The sequence below is a fragment of the Dipodomys spectabilis genome, unplaced genomic scaffold (assembly GCF_019054845.1).
Source record: "Dipodomys spectabilis isolate Male_0828 unplaced genomic scaffold, ASM1905484v1 ptg000258l, whole genome shotgun sequence".
NCBI classification, from domain to species: Eukaryota; Metazoa; Chordata; class Mammalia; order Rodentia; family Heteromyidae; genus Dipodomys; species Dipodomys spectabilis.
In genome coordinates, this window is record NW_024870935.1 from 1,341,131 (window position 1) to 1,369,103 (window position 27,973).

A 27,973-nucleotide genomic window follows, 5' to 3' on the forward strand; every position below is an offset into this window, starting at 1 on the left:
ATAATACGACAATAAAAGATGGTTTGAGAAAGCCTCTTTCATGAAAGCCCAAATTTGTTTTCAAAAGAAGATAAACGATAAAAATAGTGAGTAAACCAAATAAGCAGAAAGAAAAACTTGCAGAAAATCAAAGGTTGAAGGTCTGGGCTAAGAGAATATGAATTATGATCTGAGAATAATTAGCACAAAGCACATTATGTAGAAAAATCAATAAAGTGGAATTTTTTTTTATTGAGGTAAAATTCACAAAACCCAAATGGCACCACTTAGCATTTTAAGTGTTAACTATTTAGCCATCTTAATGTGTTCCAAACAGTGGTCTTAGTACATTTACAAAGTTGTACAACCACCACCACTATCTGATTTTGGAACATTCTTCCTACCCAAAAAGAAATTCCACACCCAATAAAGTTACTCCCTGTTCCTGCCTCAAAATTATTTTTGACTCTAAACATTTGTCTGCCCTTAAACATTTCACAGAATGAATCAAGCATGACATGGTCTTTGAGTGGTCTCTGGCAAGACAGTGACCAACTAGTATAGAAAGCTCCAGAGTAAACAGGGTCACATTTTTCAGGGTCATCCAGGAGGTAGCAACCATCAGTATTTCCTGTTCACAGCTGAGTAATATTTCACTGGATGGACATACCACATTTTGTTTCTCCTCATTCTTCTACATGGATATTTTATTTCTACTTTTTGTTATTGTAAACAATGTGGCTGTGAATATTTATGTATAATTTTTACTTGGACATATGTTTTTAATCATCTTAGTAATATCCCTAAAAATGTAATTGCTGATTCATACAGTAACCGTTTTTAACCTTTTGAGGAAACTGGTTTCTAATGTGGCTACAGAATTTAACATTCCTACCAGTAGGCCGTGAAGGCTCAGCTTTTCAACATCCCTGAAAATATTTGCTATTTTCCATCATTTGAAGCAATGGTTGTTATAGCTGTCAGAGTGGGTAAGAAGTGGTATCTTGTTGAATTTCCCTAATAATTTATGATGTTGACATCTTTTTATAAAAAAAAATTCTTTCCAGTCACGGGGCTGAACACAAAGCATGTGCACTGTCCCTGAGCTTTTCTGCTCAAGCTAGTACTCTACCACTTGGAGCCACAGCTCCATTTCTGGTCTTCTGGCGGTTATTGGAGATAAGAGTCTCATGGACTTTTCTGCCTGGGCTGACTTTGAACCTCCATCCTCAGATGTAACTAGGATTACAAGTATGAGCCACCCCCTAAAGCTGGGCATCTTTTTATGTGTTTACTGATCAGCCGTGTATCTCCTTTACCTATCTTTAATTAGGCTGTCTTTATGCTAGTTTTATACATTTATGTATGTAAATATACATGTAGTATATTATATACAATACTTGACTTTTATTAGATCTATGATTTTAACATATTTTCTCATATTGTGAGTGGTTGTGTGTCTTTTCACTTTACTGATGGCATTTCAGAACAAAGTTTGTGTTGACTGATTTTATTGGAGGTTTAAACTGAAGGCTTTGTGCTTGCAAGACAGGTGCTCTACCATTTGAGAAACCCCATTGCTTTTCCCCTTTCTTCTTAAAAAAAATATTTTAGGATAGAGTCTCACATTCTTGCTTGAGCCATCCTCAGACTGAGGGCCATCCTTCCATCGATACTTCCTGCATATAGAGAGCCACGGGCATGAGTCACCATGCCCAACTTGTTTGAGATGGAGTAGGGGAGGTCCCATTAACATTTTGCTGAGACTGGCCTTGTGATCCTCCTGGTCTCTGCCACCTGAGCAGCTGCGATTGCAGAGTAAGAGCCACTGCACCTGGCCCCAGAGGTTATACTTGTGATGAAGACTAATTTATCATTTTTTCCCTTAGGTTGCACATGCCTCTGAATCATATATTTCAAGAACAACTGCCTAATTCAAGGCCCTAAAGAGTCACATCCATGCTATTAATGAATAGTAAATATGACTCAGGAAAACTTATCTCTAAAAACTATTAAAGAAAAAAGTAATCAGATTTGCACTAAATTTTCAAAGAACTCTAAATAACAGCTATGGATGATATTAAAGGTCTCAAAATATACAAACTTCATTAGTCAGAAAAAAAATTAGTTTAAAAATGAGTTCCCAGAACTTCAGCAGATACTTAAAATTGTTACTAAGCTGCATCAATAAAATAAATGATCATGTACCACTTAATTTAAAAGGACTTACTATGTAAAGAGAAGACTATCTCCAAAGCATATGAAAAGATCATCCATGCACATGACAAGTTAGGCATCTTTAGAAGACAAGCCAAAATCATTCTAGAAAAAAAAAATCAGAAGCAACCATTAAGTCTTACTCACTTTCAAGAGAAAAAAAAAAATCTCACAGTATCTGGTTAAGAGCTTCAATGGCTGAGGAAAACTTCAATACTTTAAGAAGTAAAAACCATACTTTCGAGAATTGACTTCAGAACTTAAACCCCAACTTTGAAAGTAGCTTTATGCCCCTGGTATTCTAAAAGAGCAAGTATCAAATCCTGTGGCACCAAAGAGGAAGAACATGAGGTTGGGACGGCTCAGGGATACAGAATTCCACCCTGGGGTAAACCAAATTCCTCTACCAGACCCGCTCTACTCTGACATAACAGATGTCAGCTCCTCCTGGGACTCCCTGAGCTAACAGACGCTCAGGACCTTCTTTTGATAACATCAAAAGACAAACATCCTCAGAAATGGAGACGAACAGAAATCATATCACAGGGGCATGTGGTCATTGAATTATGATGGAGTTAATCTTCTCACCTGGACAGCAAGCAGTGGGCAAGTTTCATTCTCCTGTTAAGAGGTCAGACAGATGCCACAGATGTGTCTCAGGTAAGTGTTCCTGAGACTACCTTCTGCCATGTTCTGTTCTCTAAAAAGCCAGGATAGGATGGTCCTCCCAAGAATCCTTCCAAAAGAGATGTCCAAGGCCCAGTACACCTCAGCACAAGTGCTGGATCTTGTCTTTTGTTTACACACAGTGAAAACAGAAATCTTGCACCTTCAGAGTGGACCCAGGTTTGCAAGGAGCCTATTTTCAAAGATCAGAATCATTAGAAAAATGCATTTTTGTTTTCTTCTAAAGTAATTCTGACATTTTCTCTTGGTTTACATTAAGTGGTTACTCCATGTCTCAAATGAAAGAGAGAAATAAAATGTTGAAGATACTGTTTTATAACTGCAGATCACTTAAATGTGATTTTTTTTTTTTTATAAAAAGTCAATTGTTTTCATTTCATTCTGTTTCTGGGTATGCTAAATGCAGTACTTTCATTGTTGTTGAAAGCAACAAAACATATTGACAAATTCACTAAGATAATCCAGAAACACAAGAATTCTGTCCTCTAAAATAATTTTAGCTTTATTGCTACTACTTTAGTGATTGTGTAAGTGCTGAAATGGAAACATGGTAGAACTGTAATTATAAATCTCAGAATCCTACCACATAAATGGGAGTTTTGTTAGAAAATTGACTCCATTTTGTCCAATCTCCATATAAAGTATATTATTTTTGATGCTATTTAACAAGCCTCTTCTATTGATCCAGAAAAATAACAATTTTGTCTTCTAAAGTGATTTTCAAATTCTCATCTTTAGTTTTCCTGTGGTTCTTATTTGAATACACAATTGCTCAAATGGAAGCTCAAGAGAACTACAACTTTTAGAAGAGTGTTTATAAATTTATCTGAAAGTGAGTTTCATTTTCTTTGATCTCTAGATAACAGGAAGATAAGATTTCAATTGTCAGTATTTAACAAGTTCCCAGACACACAAATCACAATTGAAGTACAAGTTTTACAGAAAAGTTATGTGACAGATATGAAGCTTAAAGTCCATTTCTTCTTCTTCCCTTCTCTTCTGTGTATGTGATATATGTATATATGTATGTTTGTATGTCTGTATGTATGTACCAGTATTGGGGCTTGAACTCTGGGTCTGAGCACTGTCCCTTAGCACTTTCACTCAAGGCTGAAGCTCTACCACGTCCACATGCCTTTTTTGGTGGTTAATTGGAGATGAGTGTCGTAGATTTTTCTGCGAGGGCTGGCTTGAATATCATGATCCTGAGTAGCTATGATCAGAGATGTGAGCCACCAGTGCCCAACCTGATGGCCATTTTTGCATACAAGGACTGAAATTAGTTGAATAAAGCTTACTATATTGTCTTAAAATCATTTTCTCTTCTGCATGATTTAAAAGAGGCAATCTAGGAAAAAGCCATAATCTTCATTTTCTTCTATTGAACATGCTGTGGATTCTTAGGGGCATGGGTTTTCTTTTATATGTCATAATCTTGTACCTATTAAAAGCAAAATATACCTTTAAAATAAGGAGAAAGTGGCCTATAATCACCTTAAGTCTTCTGTGAGGCAGTAGTGTATACTGGCAGGTTAAGATTGTGGGTTCACCATAGAAGTCACCTGGTGACACATTTACATGGATGTCCCATCTCTCACATATGCAGATGGTGTTTGGCTTACCAAGGGCTTACATACCATGAAGACCACTGTAAGTGAAAAATGTCCTTCTTACACAATGGAATCAGGGCTTAGCAGCTATGACAGTGCGCACTATCTCTGTTTCCCCTCTTGATGGAGTGGCGAACTGGGTGCCAGAGGTCACTGCTACTGTGTACTATAATGAGTGTTTACTGCAGTCTGCTAGCCTGGGAGAAAGATTAGAATTCAAGTTTGTAGTATGGTTTCTGTTGAAAGCATATTAATTTTGCATTGCCATAAAGTGGAAAAAATGTCAGTCAAACCACCATTGAACTGGGTGCTGTAATTTGTCCTTCAGCAAAGGACTTATTTCTGGCAACCTGTGGTGTTTATGCCACTGAGAGACCAATTAATGTTAAATGTATGGAAGTATCAGTTTGAACCCAGAGATAGTAGGTAGATATACTTGTTTTAAAAACTAATACTAAAAAAAAAAAAAAAAAAAACTAATACTAATAACTACGTATGTTCCTCCACAAATGAAGTGTAAATCCAACAGTAGTTTTCTGAAAAATTTGTAGATGTTTCAAATCTCAGTGGCTTGATTTTTTAAATTATCTGAGGCCCTGTTATAACTTATTTCAGTTCTAAAATGAAATGAAATAAAACAACTTAGAAACTCATCATGAATAGCAAACATAGAAGACAAACAAGGGAAGAAAGAAGCATACGCAGGGCAGACTCCAGAGCTTTGCCATCTAGTTTGGTAGTCACCAGCCACTTGTGGCCACTGAGCATTCAAAATGTTGCCATTATGAATTAAGCGTAATGAACACAATGGATTTAGTATGACCCAGTATGAAAACATCATTTGAAATTTCCTTCTTTCCATCAGAACTCTCCTCCACTTTTGCATTCCCAAAGGCAAGAAGTGCCTCGTACTTTGCACAATGACACATGAAGAGCAGGCACAAAGGAAAGTACTCAATTCAAACACTGCAGTGGAGGATATTAAGCAAGACCTGAGAATCAACAAGAATATTAACCTTTTCTTTTCCAGGAGTAGGAAGGGACTGGGGCACAATGTTGAAGTATGTTCAGTGAGTCCAGGTCAGTTTTCCTGGACCAATACAATTTGTCATGATTGCTGAAAATCATCCCCTTTTCTTTGAAGGAATTTCTCAAACTGCATTTGTTTACATTTGAGCCACCTTAATTCTCATGCCAGGCATTTGTTTCTAAAAAAAATAGTAACCTAGGGGGGCTGGGAAGGTGGCTCAGTGGTAGAGCGCTTGCCTTGCACGCATGAAGCCCTGGGTTCGATTCCTCAGCACCACATAAGCAAAAAGAAAGCCGGAAGTGGAGCTGTGGCTCGAGTGGTAGAGCGCTAGCCTTGAGCTGAAGAGCTGAGGGACAGCGCCCAAGCCCAGAGTTCAGGACCCACGACCGGACCCAAAAAAAGAAAAAAAAATAGTAACCTAGGGCTGGGAAGGTGGCTCAGTGGTAGAGTGCTTGCCTTGCATGCATGAGGCCCTGGGTTCGATTCCTCAGCACCACATAAGCAGAAAAAGCCAGAAGTGGCGCTGTGGCTCAAGTGGTAGAGCGCTAGCCTTGAGCTGAAGAGCTGAGGGACAGTGCCCAGACCCAGAGCTCAGGCCCCATGACTGGCAAAAAATAAATAAATAAATAAAATAAAAATATAGTAACCTATATAGTATTTTATTTAATCAGCAGTTGGCCCACAATGGTGCTTTATAAACCACTAATGTAAAATGGTGACTTTTTTTGTGTGTTGGTCATGGGGCTTGAACTCAGGGCCTAAGCATGGTTCTTGAACTTTTGTGTTCAAGTGTTCTACCACTTTGAGTCACAGCTCATTTCCAGCGTTTTGGTGATTTATGAGAGATATGAGTCTACTGGACTTTCCTGCCTAGGCCGGCTTCAAACCACGATTCTCAGATCTTAGCTTCTGAGGAGCTAGGATTATAGGCATGAGCCACTGGTACCCAGCTAAACTGGAGGCTTTTAAAAGACAGTCTTTAGGGCTGGGATGTAGTTCAGTGGCAAAGCATTTGTCTAGCAAGTGTGACATCCTGAGTTTGATTCCTAGTACTAAAAAAGAAAAGACAAAATACAAAAAGAAAGAAAAAAGAAAAAAAAGATAGCATTTCTTGAGCACTTACCATATGCCAGGTGATGATCCTGGGAGATTATATAATTTATCTAAAGGAAAATTACTCAGGAAGGAAGAGAACAATGACTCATATCAATGAATAATTCTTAATTGCTTTTTCATTCTTCAATCTCTGAATGATAATTTCAAATAGATGACATATACCTTCATTTTATTACAGGATGGATGGGCTCATATGTATCATTATTACAAGCCACTTTCCAACCCCAACCCAATCAATTACTGAAAGACAGATTTAAAGTTTGATTTGTTGATACCTGAAAAAGACTGTGGTGATAGAAGCAGTCACAGAAAACTCAGATGGGTATAAAATCTTCTGTTAACTGTGGTATGACCTTACGCACTTAACATCATTCTAGCTCAGTTTCCTTATTTGCACAATAGTTGTAATGATAACATGCACTCTAATGAAAAGCATCTTAGACATATTGATCTTAGCATGCGTCAAACATGAGTCATTTAAAACCATAACCAGTGGAATGATCACAGATTGAGCCCACTCAAAGAGGAGAGAGAACTGGAAGTGGGGTATAACTGAAAAATAGGTCACTGCAGTTTATTAACACAAACATGCACAACGAAAGTCAGGTAGGTGGCTAGTTAACTTTCTCTCTCTCATGGTCCTGACTGTATCATGTCTATGTTAAAAAGGAAACCTGAAGGTACTGAATAATTCCAGCTATCAGACTATTAACTGGAAATGAAAATCAATATAATCTGTTATGACTTACACTTGGTTTGTGCCATGTGTTATGAGACTTGGTCCTCCCTGCAGTAGTGATGAGGTGGTGCGTCTCAAAGACTGGAGTCTGGCAAGAGAATACCTGAGACTAGAATAAACCACCAAAAACTCGGAAGTGGAGCTGGGGCTCAAGTGTAGAACACTTGTATTGAGCAAAAATGCTCAGGGACAACCCCTCTGCACATCACCTTTACAATAAAAATTGATCAATCAATCAATCAATAAAATGCTCAGAGACAGCACTTAGGCCCTGAGTTCAAGCCCCAGGACCAGCACAAATAACAATGAAAAGTTCAGTACATTTAAACCATTCCATGAAATGGAGATTCCTGACACACAGAGAAACAAAGGACAGCAACTGTGTTTGGATGTAACGCAAACTTCTACCCATAGATATTTTGATTAAAATGTTCTGTAAAGTAGCAGAGAGAAGTGTACATTTTATGAAGTATGAGTATTAAAAATCAAGACAGGGGCTGGGAATGTGGCTTAGTGGTAGAGTGCTTGCCTAGCATTCATGAAGCCCTGGGTTTGGTTCCTCAGTACCACATAAACAGAAAAAGCCAGAAATGGCACTGACTCAAGTGGTAGAGCACTTGCCTTGAGCACAGAAAGGCTCAAGGATAGCTCAGGCCCTGATTTCAAGCCCCAGGACCAGCAGGGGGGAAAAAAATCAAGACAGGTTGCACAGCAAAACATGCTGGGAAGCTGTTCTACAGACTATGATGGCTGGTGTGTAACCATAATTCACCGTAGGCTCGGTACTGACTTGGTACTAAATGTGTGGGGAAATATTTAGCATTGTGGTATCACATAAGTTACAGTTACTTCCTCACTGCTCTCCCCTCTCAGTATCCGTTAGTGATGGTTTCCTTTCACATGTGCACATCTGCTCCACTCATTAGTACTATGGTCCATTCCACTGTATGGATGAACCATCATTTCTAGTCCTTTCCCTTCCACTGGGAATTCATTGTTTCTACTATTTTTCTTTGTTCTTTTTTTTTTTTTTTTTTGGATACTGGTGGGGTTTGAACTTGTGATTTCTTGCTGACACAGCCTGATTGCTCAGCTAGCATTACTGAACTGTGCCTCCAGCTCAGCATTATAAGCAATGCCACAGTGAAATTCCTATACGTATGGGCAACGCTCTGGGGGCACTCAGCAGAAAATTTCCTAGAGCCAATGTTTCAAAGTCTTCCCATTCTCTTCCCTGCCCAGCACCAGAGCAGCCCACTGAGGGGCTGAGCTGGAGGATATAACCACTGTGCTTGTCTGGAAGGCAGGACAGGGTGAGAACTGCGTATGAGCTGTCCTTTGCCCTGTCTCCCATGCAGGCTCACCATGTTCACTTTCCAGGTGAGACCTAAAGATGAGGTGCCCCCCTTATACCATGGGGACTTGTCCCATTTCTCTGGGATCCCAAAGCTGCCTTCTTCTTTTGCATTCCCTGGGGGTCTGACTCCAAGAAGGGAAAGACTAGGCCTGCAGCCCCTGCCTTGGCCATGAAGAGCCACACAGGTAACTGAGGAAAGCAAGCACCAAAGGCAAAATTGGGGCCATCCGCTTGGCTGGCCCTTGTGGCTAGCGCGTAGACATACTTCATCCAGTTCGTACTATATCCTTATGGGTATCAAAATGTTTTGTCCCAAAATGGAAAACAAGCAGCAAACCATATTCTTTATGTTTTCCTTATTGTTTACCAAGACATAATCTCTGAATATCAGAATTTGCAGATTGGCTCTTTGCTGCTGATGTTGGTTTCTGTTTGTACTTTCTCAACAAGACTGAAACCCTAAGTGTTCAAGTAGCAGCCATAGAGAAATCACTGTCCTTGCTATTATTTGAGAAGTACCAAATTAAATCACATTGGCTGGAAAGTATAGACTTTATTTTTAATCTTTGTTACTCAGTAAGTTCATTTTCACAAACAGGAATTGAGGTCAGAGGAAATTGATTTTTTTCAAGGTCAGGAGAATAATTTTACGCAAGATTACTTCCATAAACATGTTTTGTGCTCTTTGAAATAAATGCATTGCTAAAGAAATGTCCCCTGAAGATTGGGTATATAATAAATAAAACAATGAGAGCTGGGGCTGGGAAGGTGGCTCAGTGATAGAGCACTTGCCTTGCATACCTGAGGCCCTGGGTTCGATTCCTCAGCACCACATAAGCAAAAAATTAAAAAGCCAGAAGTGGCACTGTGACTCAAGTGGTAGAGTGCTAGCCTTGAGCTAAAGAGCTGAGGGACAGCGCCCAGGCCCAGAGTTCAGGCCCCACGACCGGATCCAAAAAAAAAAAAAAAGAAATGAGAGCTTACTGGTTATCAAATTTGCTGTCATGTTGTAAACATTTAGGCTGTGACTGTCTAGACATTTCATTATTACTTCTTGAAGCATGAGGGACATTAATTTATCCACTTATGAGTCACTGTGGATATAAAAATAAATGAAATTGTTCTCATAATGTGAAATACCGTGTAACATAAAAACAATTTGATGTTCTTATTTAAGATTCCAAATTGGATGTTGATTAGGCAACAATATATTATGCTAAAATATGCTTTCATTAGTCAGGAAAGTGTGGGTAGGGGCATTTGCAATTTTTATGATTAAGAAGACAAAATCGCCAAAGCACGTGATCTTGGATATAAACAGAAAGCACAGTTACAATGTTGTTAAGGGAAACTGTGCCTGGGAAACTGCTACCAGATCATCAGTTGAAGAGGATCATTCTGCCTTTAAGCTTGAACAATAAAATTACTACTCTTCCTGAAGTTTCCCCTACAAAATAACAGTGAACTAGGTGAAAATATCCTGCCACCCTGCCATCGTTAACTTTGAAAGCTTCATTCCACTTCCCAAACAAAGAAAATTAACATGATTAACTTGTGTCGAAGAAAAGTAGGGTATATTTTTCTTTTTTGTCATGCTGGAGATTAAACTCAGGGCCTTGTACATGCTAAGCAAGTGCTCTATACCAATGACTTACCTTTCTACCCACAGAAACATTTTTATAATGAGAAAATACTATTTTTGTAATTAAGGAATAAGTATAAATAGTACTTTTCGGGGCTGGGAAAGTGGCTCAGTGGTAGAGTGCTTGCCTTGCGTGCATGAGGCCCTGGATTTGATTCCTTAGCACCACATAAACAGAAAAGGCCTGAAGTGGCACTGTGGCTCAAGTGGTAGAGGTCTAGCCTTGAGCAAAAAGAAGCTCAGGGACAGTGCACAGGCCCTGAGTTCAAGCTCCCGGACCAGCATAAAAATAAAAATAGTATTTTTCTTTCTTGAAAATTTTGGACTATATATTTGTATAAACAAGTGTTTGCAGACATTCTATACATATATTTTGGGTTAAAAGCAGAAATAAAGACTACTTTTTCCCCCTATTTATAAACATGAAAGCAATACTTTGAGATGTAACTAAAAGAATATTTCTAAGCACAACAAAAAAGCTCAGACAATAAATACAAAACAATAAGAGACTCTGGAAGGCAAAGATAAGGCAGACAGGCTAGTTATCTTTAAAGAGCTGTCAGTGAGTTTCCAGGCTTTGGTTTTGTTCAATAATATCTGGGTGCTGGAAACGCAGGCATACTGGCTATGCCCATGAACTCAGAAAAAAAAGCCTTCCCACCTGAATCACGCTCTTTCTAGGAGGAGGAGCAGGACAAGGACAGTCCAGCAAACGAGAAAACTTTTAGCTAATAACTGTCTTTGCAAAAAAGTTAACAAAGAAGAGCCAAACTTGTTCTTACAAAGTGCTGCTTAAGCCTGGCTCCAGTGGCTCACATCTGTAATCCTAGCTACTTGGAGGTTGAGATCTGAGGATTATGGTTCAAAGCCAGCCTGGGCAAGAAAGTCATGAGACTCTTTATCTCCAATTAACCACCAAAAAGCTGAAAGCAGAGCTGTGGCTCAAGTAGTAGACTGCTAGACTTGAGCATAAAAGCTCAGGGGCAGCATCTAGGCTATTAGTTCAAGCCCCATGACCAGCTTCAAAAAATAAAAAAAAAAAGAAAGTGCAGCTTGCAAGGTTAGTCTTTGCCTGGCATCTGGAAACCACCTAAAGTTACTACAAGAATATGAAACTTCTAAATAGTAAGAGTGACTCATTGTGCCTAGACTGTTCCTAAGCAATGTGACTTACACCACATACCTTGTGTTCCTTCTGGGAGATTGGAATTTCAATACGTTAGATGGTGGGTAACTTGATGACCAATCCCTCTTGGGCACTAAACTTCCTTGGTAGGTACCAAGTACCTCTTCTCACCATTCATTATTAGAGAAATTAAGAGCACCCAGTGTGATTCTACTGGGAGAGAATCTTTAGAACCTTTGAAAGTCATTGAAAATGAAATCGACTTTGATATGTGGAATCTATATTAAAAAGACATCAGAGGAGGGGTTGGGGCATGACTCAGTTGGTAGAACACTAGTCAATGAGTGAAAGGCTCAGGTACTAAGTTCAAGTCCGAGTCCCAGAACAACAAAAAAGATATGAAAGTTAACATATATGTTAACATGTAGTTAATGTATAGAAAGAGGAAAGGGACTAGTGTAAGGAGGAAGGGAGACAAAGGAGGATAATATGATATGGAGGGAATATGATATAATATGAGGAGGGAAATATGACACATGTACATTTTAAGTGCATGCATAAACATCATGCACATAAGTACATCGCAAATATGTATGAAAATTCCACAACAAAACCCACTACTTTGTATATTTCACATAGCTAATAAAATGCTACCTATGTATATATACTATAACACACACACACACACACACACACACACACACACACACACACACACACACACACACACACACACACACACACACACACACACACAGGATAAGGGACTTAAAAGTTTCCTGAAAGGAAGGATCCAAAACACAAGTATCAACATTTGCCACTTGCTTCAGACAGAAGGGAACTGCCTAAATTGCAAAAGAAGGAAAAGAATAGAGGATGAATACAGATATTGCTTATAGATGTAGAAAGGTTTCATGGCCAAAACAAAGCATAATGTCATCTTCCTAGAGTAAGCAAGTAAATTGGAAAGTCAGAAATTTGAAAGGAATGAATGTTTTAGTTCTTTGGGGGAAAGCAAATTAAATAGAGGACAGTAACTTGTCAGGAGCCTGAAGAAATCTGTCCTGTAAGGCAGATTCTAACTATCTGTAGCTCTTAAAATTGCTGACAAGAAAATGGGCAAGACGAATGGGTATTAAAAGAGAGAAAGTGGTACAAGTTAAATAAATAAAAAGATTTGTCTTCCATGTGGGAGGGCGAAGAAGGCTTTATGAAGGAAACATGTGAACTGGACAAGTGAAGGCAATCACCTTCTTTTTTTTTTTTTTTGTCAGTCGTGGGGCTTGAACTCTGGGCCTGGGCGCTGTCCCTCAGCTCTTCAGCTCAAGGCGAGCGCTCTACCACTTGAGCTACAGCGCCACTTCCAGTTTTCTAGTGGTTTATTGGAGATAGGAGTCTCACGGTCTTTCCTGCCCGGGCTGGCTTTGAACCGCAATTCTCAGATCTCAGCCTCCTGAGTAGCTAGGATTACAGGCGTGAGCCACCGGCGCCCGGCGGGAGTCACCTTCTTAAAACCAAAGTTTTATACATCATGCGTACCATAGCGTGTAAGGACTTTTTTTAAATTTTTAGTGTGTGTGTGTGTTCTTAATACCAAGTGATGCTGGGTGTTTCCAGCTCTGGATTTCCTATTAGAGTTTGACATTCAGTTTTTCAGGGGTCAAATGGACTTGTCCTTGAATTTCAGAAAGATGTATTGAAGTGGGATAAGACTCCATGCGACGCGGTTATCCTGACCGCAGGCCTTGCCCCTTTACTTCCCCAAAGCTCCCTCATTGGTTTCCCTCAGGCCTGGGTAGAATTCTATTCCCCATACCTTTCAGTGTGGCCCCAATAGAAAGGTCTAGTTGCTATAGAAAGGCCTAGAGGCTAGGGGAAAGGATGAGAGGTTATGGGAAGGACTACAGGATATTATTACATTCGGAAAAGCCTACTGGTTGTGAGGCCTGGAGGCTCTGGGAAGGCCTCAAAAGAAAGCTGCGCGCTGGTGGCACATGCCTGTAATCCTAGCTACCGGGGATGCTAAGATCTGAGGATCAACGTTCAAAGCTAGCCCGGGCAGGAAAGTCGGTGAGACTCTTCTCTCCAAAGAACCACCAGAAAACCCGCAGTGGCGCTGTGGCTCAAGTGGTAGGGCGCTAGCCTTGAGCAAAAAGAGCTCAGGGACAGCGCCCAGGGCCCGAGTTCGAGCCCCGTGACCGGCGCACGCGCACACACACACACACACACACACACACACACACAACCACAAAAGGGCCTCAAGTCATTAGGTCTGAACGGTCACCTTTCCAGCCTGCTACACCATGCGACACCGCCGCCTCCAGGCCCGCGAAGCCCTCGGCCCACAGGGAGGAGCCCCGGCCCCCCATTCCCATTCCAACTCTGCGACGTCACATTTCCCGCGCGCCCACCCCACGGGCGGACGCATGCGCAAACCCATCAACAACCTGCGCGCCTTCTCCCCCGCCCCCACCTCAGGCATCTCGGGCCTCGGCACGGCGGTCGGAACCTCGATAAAGTGTGGCTTCTACGTCGCCGGGAGGCGATTCCCAGCCTTGGCTTTCTAGAATTGGCTTCCTACGAGGAGTGACGACAAAACAGCCGCCGCAGCCACAGCGCATTTCCGGTTCCCACCACCCACGTCCGGTTCATCAGCCGGTTCCGGTCCCGCCCCCTGCTTCCGGTCGCCTTTGGTTCCGCTGCGGCGGGTTTCTGCGTTCGCTGCAGCCGCCGCCGCCGGTTCCGCCGCGCTCCAGGTGAGGCGACGCGAGCTGCTGGGATGCGCCGCCCGCGGGGGCGACGTGGGGCTCGGGGGTCGTGACTTGGTTGCCCGCGTCGCGTGGACCTCGACGGGCTGGGGGACGTGATTGTCCTGGGCCCGACGCCCAGGCCCCTGGCCCCGGCCCGCGGGGCGGCGACGGTGGCCGCGGCCTTCTCGCCTCTTTGCAGCGCTCCCCGCGCGTTAACGTTGTTTTGGATCTCCAGACCTCGTTCCTCCCGCCGGCTGCCCCCCGCCCTCCTTAGAGCGGAACCCCGCATCCCGTCCGCTTTGCCTCCCGTGCGTGTCCACGCCCGTCCGTCAGTCCACCCAGCTCTCTACCCTACACCAACCACCTGACGGCCGACGACTGACCGGGCAGACGCTGATGGCTCCTTTTGCTAGTGTTGTTTTAAAGTCTTCCGCAGCCTCGTCAAGTAAACGGACCCCTTTGCTTCCACTTGTCGTCTTTGCCACTTTGGGGGGGCTGTGTGTCAGTACTGGGGTTTGAACTTAACTGTACCTTAGCCTTTTTCACTCAAGGCGGGCCCTCTTAACATTTTTACTTGGGGCTTTTTAGTGTAGAGTGTCACAGACTTTCCTGCCCGGGCTGGCTTTGAGCTTCATATCTCAACCTCCTTATTAAGAGGATGAGCCACCGGGGCCCAATCTTTTTCTTCTTTTTAGTAGTGCGGTCTTGCGCATATTATTGTAACTTTTCTAGGTTTCTGGGTGTCTGCTGAGGACAGTAGTTGTTAGTCCAGGATTGTGAAGATTAAATGAGATGATTTCATTAAATTGCTTAGAATGCCGCGGTCTACAAGTACTTGAAAAGGTTTGTTCATCAGCACGTGGAACTTGTATGCCTGGCACATGCTTGTTTTTAAGACAACACATTGAAGGACCCAGAGCAGTAGCCCTCATATTTTAGAATGTATCAAAGATAGTGGGGTGAAGCTAGATCAAACACAAATTGTCCATCTCCGATTTCATTTCTAAGACATTATCAGATTAGGTCAAGGCTTTGGTTGGTCCAGAAACCACATTGAGAACCACTAGTCTGGAAATGAAATGATTTATGAAAGGTCATCCTGGAACTCTGGTGATCTCATCTCAAGTTCGTCTCTGTCCATAACAACATATATTAGTGCTCAGTGCCTTCCTTGCTCTTGAAATTGTTTTTGTTTCCATCTCCTGTAGTAAAAACTGTATTTCACTTTGGCTCAAAGACCATTTATTAGAGCAAGTTCTGTCTAAAATGACATATATTGCCTAAATGGAACACACTTGCTTAAAAAAATACCAGTAGATCATATACACATGAGTTAACATAAATATAAATACAAATGTGAAACATTTTTATATACGTAAATGTGAATTTGTGGTGATCTGTACTACTGAACATGTTAATGATAAATACTTTGTTTTCGAATGGGTTTTCATATTGAGATTTAATGTTTGAAGGAAGCAACCAACATTGAGGTGTTTATGAGACTAATAGCTACTATGTAAAATGTGTCTGCTTGGTATGGAATCTGTGTAATTTGTATTTAGTCAACTTTGATGCCATAACCCTGTAGCTCAAACTTGAGACAGAATTGTGGTGTAAGGAGATAGGGTATTCAAGGCTTAGTCAGAATTCCTGTTCTGCCATGGGCTAAGTGCCCATGAGTACATTACATAGCTTCTCCAAACTCCTGTTTTCTTAATTATAAAAGAGAAAACATTCTCATCAACAACCTTGTTAAATAAAATTATCTGTTTAAACTGGCCAATTTATAAAGTAGTTTGTTTTGCACAGTGCCTATGCAAGAACAGGAACGTAATAAGATTGAAGTTTACAATTTATTTAATCAGTACTTGTTATGTAGTGCCTACTGTGTATCCAGCATTATGTAACTACAAATACTAATTTAATTCTGGTAAGAATCCTAAGAATAAGGGATATCCTTGTTTTCCAAATGAGGAAACACAGGCAATGAGAGTCAACCAGCTACTAAGTGGAACAGCTAGGGAGCCTGACATTAGTCTAAACTAGAGTCTGCCCCTAATCACTGCCTCTCAAATGTTAAATAAACATGGATGGTCAGTCAGGGAGGAACTTGCCTGTAGCACAAATTCAACCAAGTAGAAGAGGTATAGGCAATTCACTGTTGTACTTTTCTAATGGAACATCAAGGAGAATCTGATAAAATATTAAGAAAAAAAAGTAACTAAGCCCCCAACTGGGAGTGGAGTAACTTGAATTTTGGAGTCCTGGTAATTTTTAGTATTCTAGAAGCACTTCCGTATGGAGAAACATCTGTTTCTCTACAACCAAATTGTCCACTATAACACATACTCCACATGCTTGTAAAACTCAGTTACAAGTTTTTCTCTGATGTGTCAGTTTCACTTGCTCATTTCTTTATGCTTTCTTTCCCTGTGTGTGTGTGTGTGTGTGTGTTTGTATGTATATGTGTGTATGTTCTGTACAGAGGCTGCCTTCTCCTATGCTTGAAGAATGGCTCTCCCGATCATCGTAAAATGGGGTGGACAGGAGTATGCCGTGACCACCCTTTCAGAAGATGATACTGTGCTAGACCTCAAACAGTTCCTCAAGACCCTCACTGGAGTGCTGCCAGAACGCCAAAAGTTACTTGGACTCAAGGTTAAAGGTACCGTTCTGCTCTCCTTACATTGGATTTTTTTGCATTGATGCTTATGAATTTTTGTATTTGCTGTTTTCTCTAGTTTTCTGTAGTAATTCTCTTTCAAAATTTAGGTAGGAATAGACCTGAAGTGGTTTGAATGGGTAAACATAAGAATATGAAAGATTACTTGAAAACACCCACCACTGTTAAGATTACTTTTGTTTTGCTTCCTCTGACAGTTGGTGCTCGGGTATTAAAACATTGACAGAGAAGTCCCAGGTGAAATGATCATTTATTTTCTGATGTTGATATTTTAACTATGTTTTCACCACAGCAAGGGCCTCCTCCTCCACCCAAATTATCTCTTCTGTTTCAGAAGTAAAGATGACATGTAAAATATATCGGCAGGGTTCGTATTTAATATATAAGGGGCTTTTATGGTTTCCATCTGTCAATATAATTGTAAATCTGTCATTGTGTTTTAGGCATTCACTTCTCTGGGAAGCCTCTGGAAGAAAAAAATATGGTCTTGTTGAATTTAATTTGTCTAGTTAGTTGAATAAAAGCATTCTAAGGTAGAAAGGGGGAGAACAGCCTTTATATTAGTTATGCATTTGTATTATCCCTGATGACTGATTCGACAGTAACAATTTAATGTAAGCCTATCCTACTGTGGCATCTGTACTGAATCTCTTAATGCTAGGGGTTTATATAATGGAATAGTGAAATTAGCTCCTGGACTTTAGTGAGAAAACAGTCATTTGCTTGTATTGTAGGCAAGCCTGCAGAAAATGATGTTAAGCTTGGAGCTCTCAAACTGAAACCAAATACTAAAATCATGATGATGGGAACTCGTGAGGAGAGCTTGGTAAATGTTTAATTTTTGTTACCATTTGTGCCTATGAAAATACAATTTATGCTATCCTGTTTCATCATAGCTTTTAATTGTGGTAAAAATTGTCGGCCTGGTAGTAATTAGAAATGAGAACTTTACTGTGGACATGTTTTCACCAGAAGAAAGTATTGGGGAACTTTGGAGTATGTAGTTAGCTGTAAGTATAGAAGAAGCCCGAGTGGTCAAAGTTGACATGGCAGATCTACCAGGGAACATATAGATAGAGTTATTAACAATGGAAATCCCCCCAGGGTGTGTGTTAGAAAGACTCCTAAACTCCAGTTGCACCTCATTTGTTATTAATGCTGTGCATGTGTTTGCTATGTGAAAGGTTGTGTGGTAAAACAAAACCTCTTTGCATCTCATCAGGAAGATGTTTTAGGTCCACCCCCTGACAATGATGATGTTGTCAATGACTTTGATATCGAAGACGAAGTAGTTGAAGTAGAAAACCGGTAAGTGTCTTGCACTTGAGAAGAAATTTTCATGTGAGGCAAAATGGATGTTTCATCTGAATTTGTGTTTGTTTTTTTAGAGAAGAAAACCTACTGAAAATTTCTCGCAGAGTAAAAGAGTACAAAGTGGAAATACTGAATCCTCCCAGAGAAGGAAAGAAGCTTTTAGTACTAGATGTTGATTATACATTATTTGGTAAGTCAGTCGTGTTTTTCATCTTCTGTCACCTACAGCAAATGGTTTTGTTTTCCTTCCCCCCCCTCCACTAATTAACAGGAAATATTTGAAAGCTGCTTTTATTATTACAAAGTAAATCATTTAATGTAGGAAATACACATAAACAAAAAAAGTCATCTGTTATTTTAAGATCCAGAGATGAACACTCTTAATATTTTATTGTATTTTTATTTATTTATTTTTGTCAGTCATGGGGCTTGAACTCTGGGCCTGAGCACTGTCCCTGAGCTCTTCAGCTCAAGGCTAGTGGCCTACCACTTGAACCACTCACAGCTTTTCCTGCCTGGGCTGGCTTTGAACCTCGATACTCAGATCTCAGCCTCCTGAGTAGCTAGGATTACAGGTGTGAGCCACCGGCACCCAGCTCACTCTTAATATTTTAGTATGAGTTTATATATCCTTTTTTCTTTGACTTAATGATAGATTAAACCTCATCTCAGACATTAAATATTGTTTGGATATATTCCTCTCTCATTTTTTCTCTGTTTATACCTACACACACACAAACACACACATTTTCGCTTGTTCTGCTTTGTGGATACATCATAATTTAATGATACTAATCCTGATTGTCATTGTTGCTGTTCTAGTCCTGTGGCTGACCTCGATACTGTCCCTGAGCTTTTTTGCTCAAGGCTTGTGCTCTACCTTTTGAGCCACAGCCCCCACTTCTGGCTTTCTGGTAGTTAATTAGAGATAAGAGTCTCACAAACTTTCCTTCCCAGGCTGGCTCAAACTGTGATCCTCATGTCTCAGCCTCTTGAGAGAGTAGCTAGGAATGCAAGCATGAGCCATCAGCACTTGGCTTAATTCTGATTTTTTTTTAAAGCACTAAAAAATGCTTACCTTTTTATGAGGAATATTTTAAAATAATATTGTGATATTTTTATCCCTTTTTTCCTGTTTATTTAGGTTGGTTGAAGTCTCGAATATAATATTTAGTATGTCACTTAAAAAAGGAAGCTGCTCATTTCAATCTTTAGTATTGATATTAGAATTTATTTCTAATCCTAGACTTTCCATGCATGTCATAATTTAATGTATACTTATTTTAAGGTTTAATGAGTTATTAGCTAGTCATTTTGGTACAATGTAATTATATCTAAATTTGTGTTTGGAGTCCAGTTTGTTTTTCGCTTCATAAAAATGTAAATATCTAAAACAAGAGGAGAAAACCTTTAGCATTTTCTTTTTTTTTTCCTCCCTGTTGTGAGGCTTGAACTCAGAGCTTGGCACTGTCCATGAGCTCTTTTGCTCAAGGCTAGTACTCTACCACTTTGAGCCATAGCTCCATTTCCCGTTTTTGAGCTCTTAATTGGAGGTAAAAGTCTCACAGGGACTCTTCTGCCTGGGCTGGCTTCGAACCTTAGTTCTTAGATCTTGGCTTCCCGAGTAGCCAGGATTACAGGTGTGAGCCACCAGTGCCCAGCAGCATTTTCTGTGTAAGCTTGGATTCTCACTTACGCGCTTTGCCCCCTGAGCAAAATTCATTGATTAAAATTAGACTTCAAGGATATTGTATTTTGTGAAACATTTCTTTGTTGGCCTATGTAATTCAGTTTGGAGGAGTTTGCAAGTGAGTATTAATGTTACACTTCATAATAATTTTATTGCTGTATTATCCATGATAAACTCGTAATCATTTATGTTCAATTTTCTTTTAGATCATAGGTCTTGTGCAGAGACTGGGGTAGAATTAATGAGGCCTTATCTTCATGAATTTCTAACATCTGCATATGAAGATTATGACATTGTTATTTGGTGTAAGCTTTTTTCTTTATGTTAGATTTCCATGGGAATAAGACTGTTTCTTGTATTCTTATACATGACTTTAAAAAACCTGTGTTTAAATTCGAAATTTTTCATTTTTTTAACAAGTTTTCTAATGGGACAAGTCTAATTTCTTTATATCACACGTAATCTTATATATAGGTTTGCCAAATAACACTGTGATGGTTAAATATAGGAGAAGAATAGATAATGAAACCTGAATAAAAATGGCTTTCTTTTCTTAACATCCCTACTTTGACTACTGTGGAATCCTTGATGCCTGGGGTGTTACTGCATCAGTAGAGCAGTCTTTAGTTCAGTGACATTATTTTTCCACAACTTGCTTAGAAAATGAAGCAGTACATTGATCTAAATCCCACCTCCCTGCAAACACTTATAGTTACCTTTTGGCAATGTCATAAGGAGAGTTACTTCTTGGCAATGTCATAAGGAAACAAGATTTATCATCATTGTGGATTAAGTAAAATACCATCAGTCAAAGGTATTGCTTTTAATTGTAATAGGACTTACATGAGAAGCCAGTTGGTTGCAATCTGTAAGTCTCCTTTGTACTTTTCTTTATAATTTACATTGTTCAGTAACCGAGTTCATAACTTTTAAGATTAAAAGCATGATTAAAATACAAGAATTTCCTAGTTTAGTAATATAGGGTGAAGAGTGCTTCCTGTTGAGCAAATTTTTTTTCAGCCTCAGTTCTGATATAACATATGAGAAGAAAGTTAATGTCTGAGTGTCTGGTGATAACTAAACATATTAAAGGCTGATTGTAAGAAGGAAACGTTGGTATAGCAATGAGCACCATGTCAAACATAATAGTTACTTAATGACCAAGTCCATCAGCTCTAGTCTGTTTCTCATCTGGGAATTAGTCACAAAACAGGTAATAAATTTTAAACCAATTTCCTTTTCAGGATTGCTACTTACTATAGATAAAACAGTCTAAAATTCAGTTCACTGTAAGCTGATTCTTTTGCTCTACTTATAGATATAATAGTCTAAAATTTAGTTCAGTATAAGACGATGCTTTTGCTCTTTGAGGTTTTGTTGTTGTTGTTGTTGCTTTTTGAGAACTTACCTATTTCCCTTTAAATACACACACTGGTGAGTGCATATTTGTGCACATGCGCACACAGTCTTTTTCCTTTTTAAAAAATGGCATTTTTGTTGTGCTGAGGGTTAAACCCAGGGCCTTGTGCATAGTCACAAATACTACTGAGCTACGTCTTCAGACTCAGTTTTTATACTTATTAACATCTGTTTAAATTTAGTCCAGTAATCTGGAACCAAGAAAATAAAATGTGGGTTGAATTTTAATGTCAACAGTCCCAAAAGTGGTTAATGTCTGACAGTGAACAAAGGTATACCGCAGGTATACTTTATGAATTTGTTTGTTTCTTTGTTACAAGTTGCTAGACTTCATGAGGTGGAGTTTGCTGAGGCTGACAGAGCAGAGCTTCAGTAGGAACTGCTGACCCATAACATGCTATGCTTATATACACCTGTGCACAGCCTGCATTTAGGAATGCAGTAGAAACTGAGATCCAGGCCGCCCAGACGTTCAAGTTTGGAATTTATAGAGATCAGTGGCTGAGCTGGCTTTAACAGGGAGTTTGTATCTTGATATATAAATTTCCTAATACCCAGTTCTTTTGAACATTGGTTATCTGTGTCTTAGAGATAAACATTATTTCTTTTCAGAAGACACACTAAAGTAAGATTTTTAACGAGTATTTGAAAGGAAATTGAATAAATTTAGTAGGGTTCTGGTTGTGATTCATTGAAACTTTAGTCTTGTTGGGAAGCTTACTCAAAAGGAATTTACACTTTTCATATGTATTGTATTATTCCTCATGTTTTAGCTGCAACAAATATGAAGTGGATTGAAGCTAAAATGAAAGTAAGTGTTAGAAACAAGCTGTTTAAAATGTTTTGAAACTGCATTTGTCATGTTAAAATTTTGAATTAATACTATTCTTCCTGGAGGACTTGAATAGATAAATAAATGCCAGTATTGGGAGTAGAAGTATGTAAAGTACATGAAGTTAAAGGTGGGTTTACTGAGTGTCTCAGCCATTTCCATGGGGAAGTCAGCTCTTCCTACTTCTTCCCGCTGTTGCACAATACTTTCCCAGTGGTGTGCAGTCCTCAAGAGGCGATGCTTTTCTAAGATGGGCAGTTGGGAAGTAACTTACTTCTCTTCTTCACACAGATTTAGCTGAGTGAAACTAAAATCCTGGCTGGTTGTTTAGAAACAGTGGAGGCCACCAGTATAGAAAGTTAACGTCTTGGGGAACTTGGTGCTGGAATACCCAGAAAGCCCGGAATATCCCACCTCACATTATTCTAGTTTAACACCATGAACATTTGTGTTTATAGGAACTGGGAGTGAGTACGAATGCAAATTACAAGATTACCTTCATGTTGGACAGTGCGGCCATGATAACAGTGCACACTCCGAGGAGAGGCCTGATAGATGTAAGAACTCCTGCTTTTAAGGATGGGTTTATTTTCAAGTGTACTGTCCAAAGTTATGCTGAGAGAGAAAACTACAGAAAGTTTACAAACTCATCGGAGTGGATAGTAAAGTGGCGGCTGAACTCTGACACACAAAATACGTATTTTAGGTTGAGGATTTGAACTTTAATGATAATAATTAAGCACTTCACAGCAGGAAGTTGTGGCCTTGGGTAATTGTCCTATGATGATGGCAGGCAGGAAAGCGGAGTCACACAAGTAGATGAGAAAAAAGCTGAATGTTGAGGAAGACACCGTCCCCTAGGTGAAACTGGTACTGAAAATGCATATGTCACTGTAATGAGTGTATATCACTAATAGAGTGATGTCTGTATAACACACATACCAATAAGAGCCACTAGAGAAAAGCACTGAACTAAACAATTAAAGGTTTGTTTTGTTTTCGGTACTGGGGATCAAATCTAGGTCCTCATGCATGGTAGGCAAGCTCTACCACTTGAACCATGCTCCTAGTCCTTCCTTTGTCTTTTGTTTCTGAAATGCAGTCTTGTTAACTTTACCCAATCTTGGCCTCAAATTCACTCCTGCCTCTACTGCTTAAGTAAGTAGGATGGAGGGCCTGAAGTACCATGCCTAGCAAGGGCTTTTCACTCATCAAGTAACTCTCTAATATGTCAGGCACCAGCTATCTACAAGGCCCTGGATGGACTGTTGGTAATTTGACATGAGTGAAGAAGAGACCATATGTTCAGAAAGAATTGGGAAGAATGTGGATATAAGAACAGCTTAGATGAGACAGTACTAAAATCACATTCATCAGTAAAATGACTTAAGTGACTGGCACTCATCCAGTAAAAGAAATACTACATACATCAAGAGGAAAATATAATGTATTACTTACTAAACTTTAATAGTACATGGCCCGAATCTTAACATTATAAAATATCTTAGTTTCTAAGCCAGGCACTGGTAGCTTGTGCCTGTAATCCTAGCTACTCAGGAGGCCAAGATCTGAAATTTGATGTCTTTTGAAGCCAACCTGAGCACGAAAGCTTGTGAGACTTAACTCCAATTAACCGCCAAGAAGCCAAAGTGGAGTTGTGGCTCAAGTGGTAGAGCACCAGCCTTGAGTACAAAAGCTCAGAGGGATAGTGCCCAGGCCCTGAGTTTATAAGCCCCAGGACCAGGACAGTGCCCAGGCCCTGAGTTTATAAGCCCCAGGACCAGCACACATACAAAAAAAGAATCTGGCTTATTGTGTCTGACATTCCTTAGTAGTATTAGGACACTAGAAAGGAAAAGGCTATTTTCTTCTTATTATGAAGAATAATAAACACAGCCTTTGTCAATATTTATTACCATTTAGTCTCATGTAGTTTCTTGTTGCCATATGGGTGCTGCTAGCTCACGCCTTTTTACTCTTTACTCAGGAGGCTAAGCTGTGAGGATTGTGATTTGAAGTCAGTCCCAGCAGGAAAGCCTATGAGACTCTTATCTCCAGTTAACCATGAAAAACCTAGAGCTGTTCCTCAAGTGGTAGAGTGCTAGTTTTGAGCAAAAAATCTGAGGGACAACACCCAGGCCCTGAGTTCAAGCTGCAGGACTGGCACCAAAATACAAAGAGAGAAATTTTAGGCGGCCATGGCCATGTCACAGGAGGAAGGAGCTGCGTTGTCTTCACAGCATTGTACAGCGCTCTGTGTTTAAGGAAGGGTAACTACTGATAAAATCTGAACTCAGTCTAAACTTTTATTCCAAGGTAAAACCTCTCGGAGTTATATGGGGAAAGTTTTCTGAATATTACAGCAAAAAAAACACCATTATGTTTGATGACATAGGAAGAAATTTTCTAATGAATCCCCAGAATGGACTAAAGGTAAGACATATATGCTATATGCTTATATAACCAGAACTCCAGTAGAATTTTTTTCTTTTTTGCCAGTCCTGGAGCTTGAACCCAGGGCCTGGGCGCTGTCCCTGAGCTTCTGTTGCTCAAGGCTAGCACTCTATCACTTGAGCCACAGCATCATTTCCAGCTTTTTCTGTTTATATGGTACTGAGGAATCGAACTCAGGGCTTCATGCATGCTAAGCAAGCACTCTACCACTAAGTTACATTCCCAGCCCAGAATTTTTAAGTTTTTGGAAGTTCAGTCACCACCACCTAATGTGGTTTTAGTTAGTGATGGAGCATGTGTATGAGGGTCATCCCAGACGATAACCATTCCCAGTGCCTAGCACTTGCATTGTTTACAAGAGTTTCAGTATACTAATACTATGTGTTACCACTGCCCTCAGTACCCAGGCCCATAATATGATGAGGCTGTCTTTATCCACTAACTACATCTCCATTCCAGCGTGTAATAAAACAGTAGTGTCGCCTCTCGTGGGTAGGCTTCAGAATGTCTCCCTGTTGTCAAGTGACACCTGATTGCACTGTGTTTTTATGGTCACAGGCAAGACAACCTAAGAATTTAGAAAAGTTCATATGAAAGCGAACATTTAGTATTTCACATGGATTTCTCCTCGGTAACCTGACTCATGCCTGAGTTTTACTCTAGGTTAGCTCTCTTCCTTGTCTTATAGCACCAAGTTCAGGACTACATAAAACTTAGTGCTGGGATTTCCACTCACTTTAGTACATAATACAGAGACAGCTATTCCATGCTGGAAATCCCAGCACTAAGTTTTATCTAGTCCTGAACTTGGTGCTATAAGACAAGGAAGAGAGTCTTGCGGAAAGAACACTTCTGAAGGCTTCCTTATGGGACTCCTACTTGGGTCTTCAATGAGAATAGTGTAAGGGACATGATGCTAACCTATATCCTGAAGTGCCACAAATACAAGAGCTGTAGCCTTGGGGGAGAAATGGATCCATTACCCTAAGAAAATGATTTTTGTTTTGCACCCACAAACATAATGAAGGGATTTTTAGTAGTTGTGCAAACTTCATTTTTATTATCTACCTAAGAAAAGAATGATACAAGAAAATTTAGCTGATGGAGATAGTTAAATTCCTAAAAACGGTTTTAGGTTAACTTTATTTTGAATGAAATGGTATGAGACTCAGCAGTACGAAGCAAGAGTAAGCACTATTCCACACCCTCTTATGCACCAGTGTCAGCTTCAGACTGTAGGAAGTCAAGAGTTCTTGATCGGGCTAGGTATATGGCTCAGTGGTAGAGTGCTTGCTTTGCATGCATGAGGCCCTGGGTTTGATTCCTCAGCACCACATAAGCAGAAAAAGCCGGAACTGGTGCTGTGGCTCAAGTGGTAGAGTGCTCACCTTGAGCTGAAGAGCTGAGGGACAGCGCCCAGGCCCAGAGTTCAGGCCCCAGGACCGACCCCGCCCCTGCCCTAAAAAAAAAAGAGTTATTGGTCATCCATATTCTCTGACTGCTTCTTGAACTCAGCTGCTTTCACAATTATTTTTATCATTGATGCCCTCAATGATATTGTAGTCTCAGTAACTCCAATCAACAGGACAGTATAACTTTTAGTAGCTCTCCTTACCACAATATAAAACTTGTTTTCTTCCTAATAGATAAGACCTTTTATGAAAGCACACCTAAACCGGGATAAGGACAAAGAACTTTTAAAATTAACTCAGTACCTCAAAGAAATAGCAAAATTAGATGACTTTTTGGAGCTAAATCACAAATACTGGGAAAGGTAAGTGCCAATTGCTTATTCTTAAAGTGGTTATACCCATGAATACAAAAAACTTGCAACTCCAGTATACACATAAATCCTTAGTATTTATTTTAAATGAATGAATTCTATAATATTTTCTAGTGACATTTCCCAAGCTTTTCCCCCTTCCCATTTCTTGGTCATATTGGGATCAGACTCAAAGCTTCTGTTGCCAGGAAGGCATTCTACCATTGGAGCCGCACCTCCAGCTTTTTTTGCTTTAGTTACTTTCAGGTAGGATCTTGTATATTTGCTTGGGGCCACCGATCGAGATCCTCCTACTTCTCTTGAATAGCTGGGAGTACAGTTGTCAACGCACTGTGCTGATAACACATAGCTTTTTATTAGTTTTTTAACCTTATTAAAACAAAGCAGGCATTTCTATTCCAGTGTTCACATTACAGATGATTGACAGTTTGGATTCAGCACACTGCCATAGAGCCTCAGTCTAAACTCATCTGTGTTTTCTGAATCTTGAGAACTCTGCTGCTCCCACTCACACTGCTAATTGGAGTTCACCACTGAGACACGGGGAGGTGGTATACACCATGAGGAAGAAGCTGGTTTTTTATTAACATAACTGCATCTTTCCTTCTGCTATCAGAGTCTCTCAGCATCTATTCAGTTATTAGGTTTATGCAAGGAAAACAGAATCTTTAATGGGGGTGTGAGTTCCTAACAAGTTACCAGTGTACAGTAACTGCACATTGAAAAGAAGACAGAATGGCCTTGTAGTTAAGAATGCATTTCTGGAGCTTCTAGTGAATCTGGCACTTGCTGACAGTGTGAACTTGGACACAGTGCTTCACTCTGGCCTGTGATGGGTCATTTCTGGCAGGAGCTCCACCCAGAGCCATCATGAGGGCACAGAGGCAGTCAGCAATCCGTGACTAATTTCTACTTCTCTGTCGTAGAGATAGCCTTTAAGAGCAGACTGAGATTTTCCGTGTCTTCAGCATGATAGAGCTTTGATGTGTGTGTTTGATTTCTTACAGGTATCTGTCAAAGAAGCAAGGACAGTAGTTAACAAGTTTTCCGGGCAGTTAGTGAAGATACTTGAGATCCATGAACTTTTGCTTTTCTGCTAGAAATTATTATGATAGTGCTGGACACTGAAGCAATGCCAGACTGCTTATCTTCGGTCTTCCAGTTTTTTGTAAATTTAATTTTATATTTTTTGAAGATCATAGCAATATGCTAGGAAATTCTTTTTCCCCTTATATGACTATACTGTTACTCTTGAAAAATGGTATTTTCTCCAGCATTTGTTGAGGTGTTTTTCCACCCAGCCCCTCATCTCCCTCCCCTCCTTCCCCCCCCCCCCCCAAAAAAAAAAGGAAAGAAAAAGTTGAAAAAGAAAATGGGAGAGAATTGAGTGCTCAACAGCATCATTCTGTAACTTTGGAAACAAGTCATGTCTTGTGTTTTTTGTCTCACTGTTATCAGCTGCTGAGATCTAACAGAACCTATCTGGGAACTAGCGCTTTCCACCTAAGAACCAGAAGGAAACAAAAAAAGTTAAATAACTAGTTT

At 40.1% G+C, this 27,973-nt stretch overlaps 1 protein-coding gene across 3 annotated transcripts; it reads left to right on the top strand.

Annotated features, from left to right (window-relative positions):
* Positions 1-14,172: 14,172 nt before the first annotated feature.
* Ublcp1 (ubiquitin like domain containing CTD phosphatase 1) lies at positions 14,173-27,750 on the top strand. 3 transcript variants are annotated; one of them, XM_042699607.1, is made up of 11 exons: positions 14,173-14,259; positions 16,739-16,918; positions 17,671-17,762; positions 18,159-18,244; positions 18,325-18,440; positions 20,147-20,245; positions 22,133-22,170; positions 22,650-22,748; positions 24,508-24,624; positions 26,292-26,419; positions 27,436-27,750. In XM_042699607.1, exons 2-11 carry the CDS (start codon positions 16,765-16,767, stop codon positions 27,461-27,463), a joined length of 957 nt encoding a protein of 318 aa, XP_042555541.1. In that variant the 5' UTR covers positions 14,173-14,259; positions 16,739-16,764; the 3' UTR covers positions 27,464-27,750. The 3 variants fall into 3 exon arrangements, with proteins under 3 accessions (XP_042555541.1, XP_042555540.1, XP_042555542.1); XM_042699606.1 differs by lacking the exon at positions 14,173-14,259 and having other exon boundaries at positions 16,726-16,918; XM_042699608.1 differs by lacking the exon at positions 14,173-14,259 and having other exon boundaries at positions 16,726-16,918; positions 18,159-18,241; positions 18,322-18,440.
* The last annotated feature ends 223 nt before the right edge of the window (positions 27,751-27,973 follow it).

Coding starts and splice junctions, on each gene's coding strand:
- Ublcp1 (XM_042699607.1), top strand. CDS start 16,765: ATGGCTCTCCCGATCATCGTAAAATGGGGTGGACAGGAGTATGCCGTG. Junction 22,749..24,507: donor CGAGGAGAGGCCTGATAGAT/GTAAGAACTCCT, acceptor TTTTATTCCAAG/GTAAAACCTCTCGGAGTTAT. Junction 26,420..27,435: donor AATCACAAATACTGGGAAAG/GTAAGTGCCAAT, acceptor GATTTCTTACAG/GTATCTGTCAAAGAAGCAAG.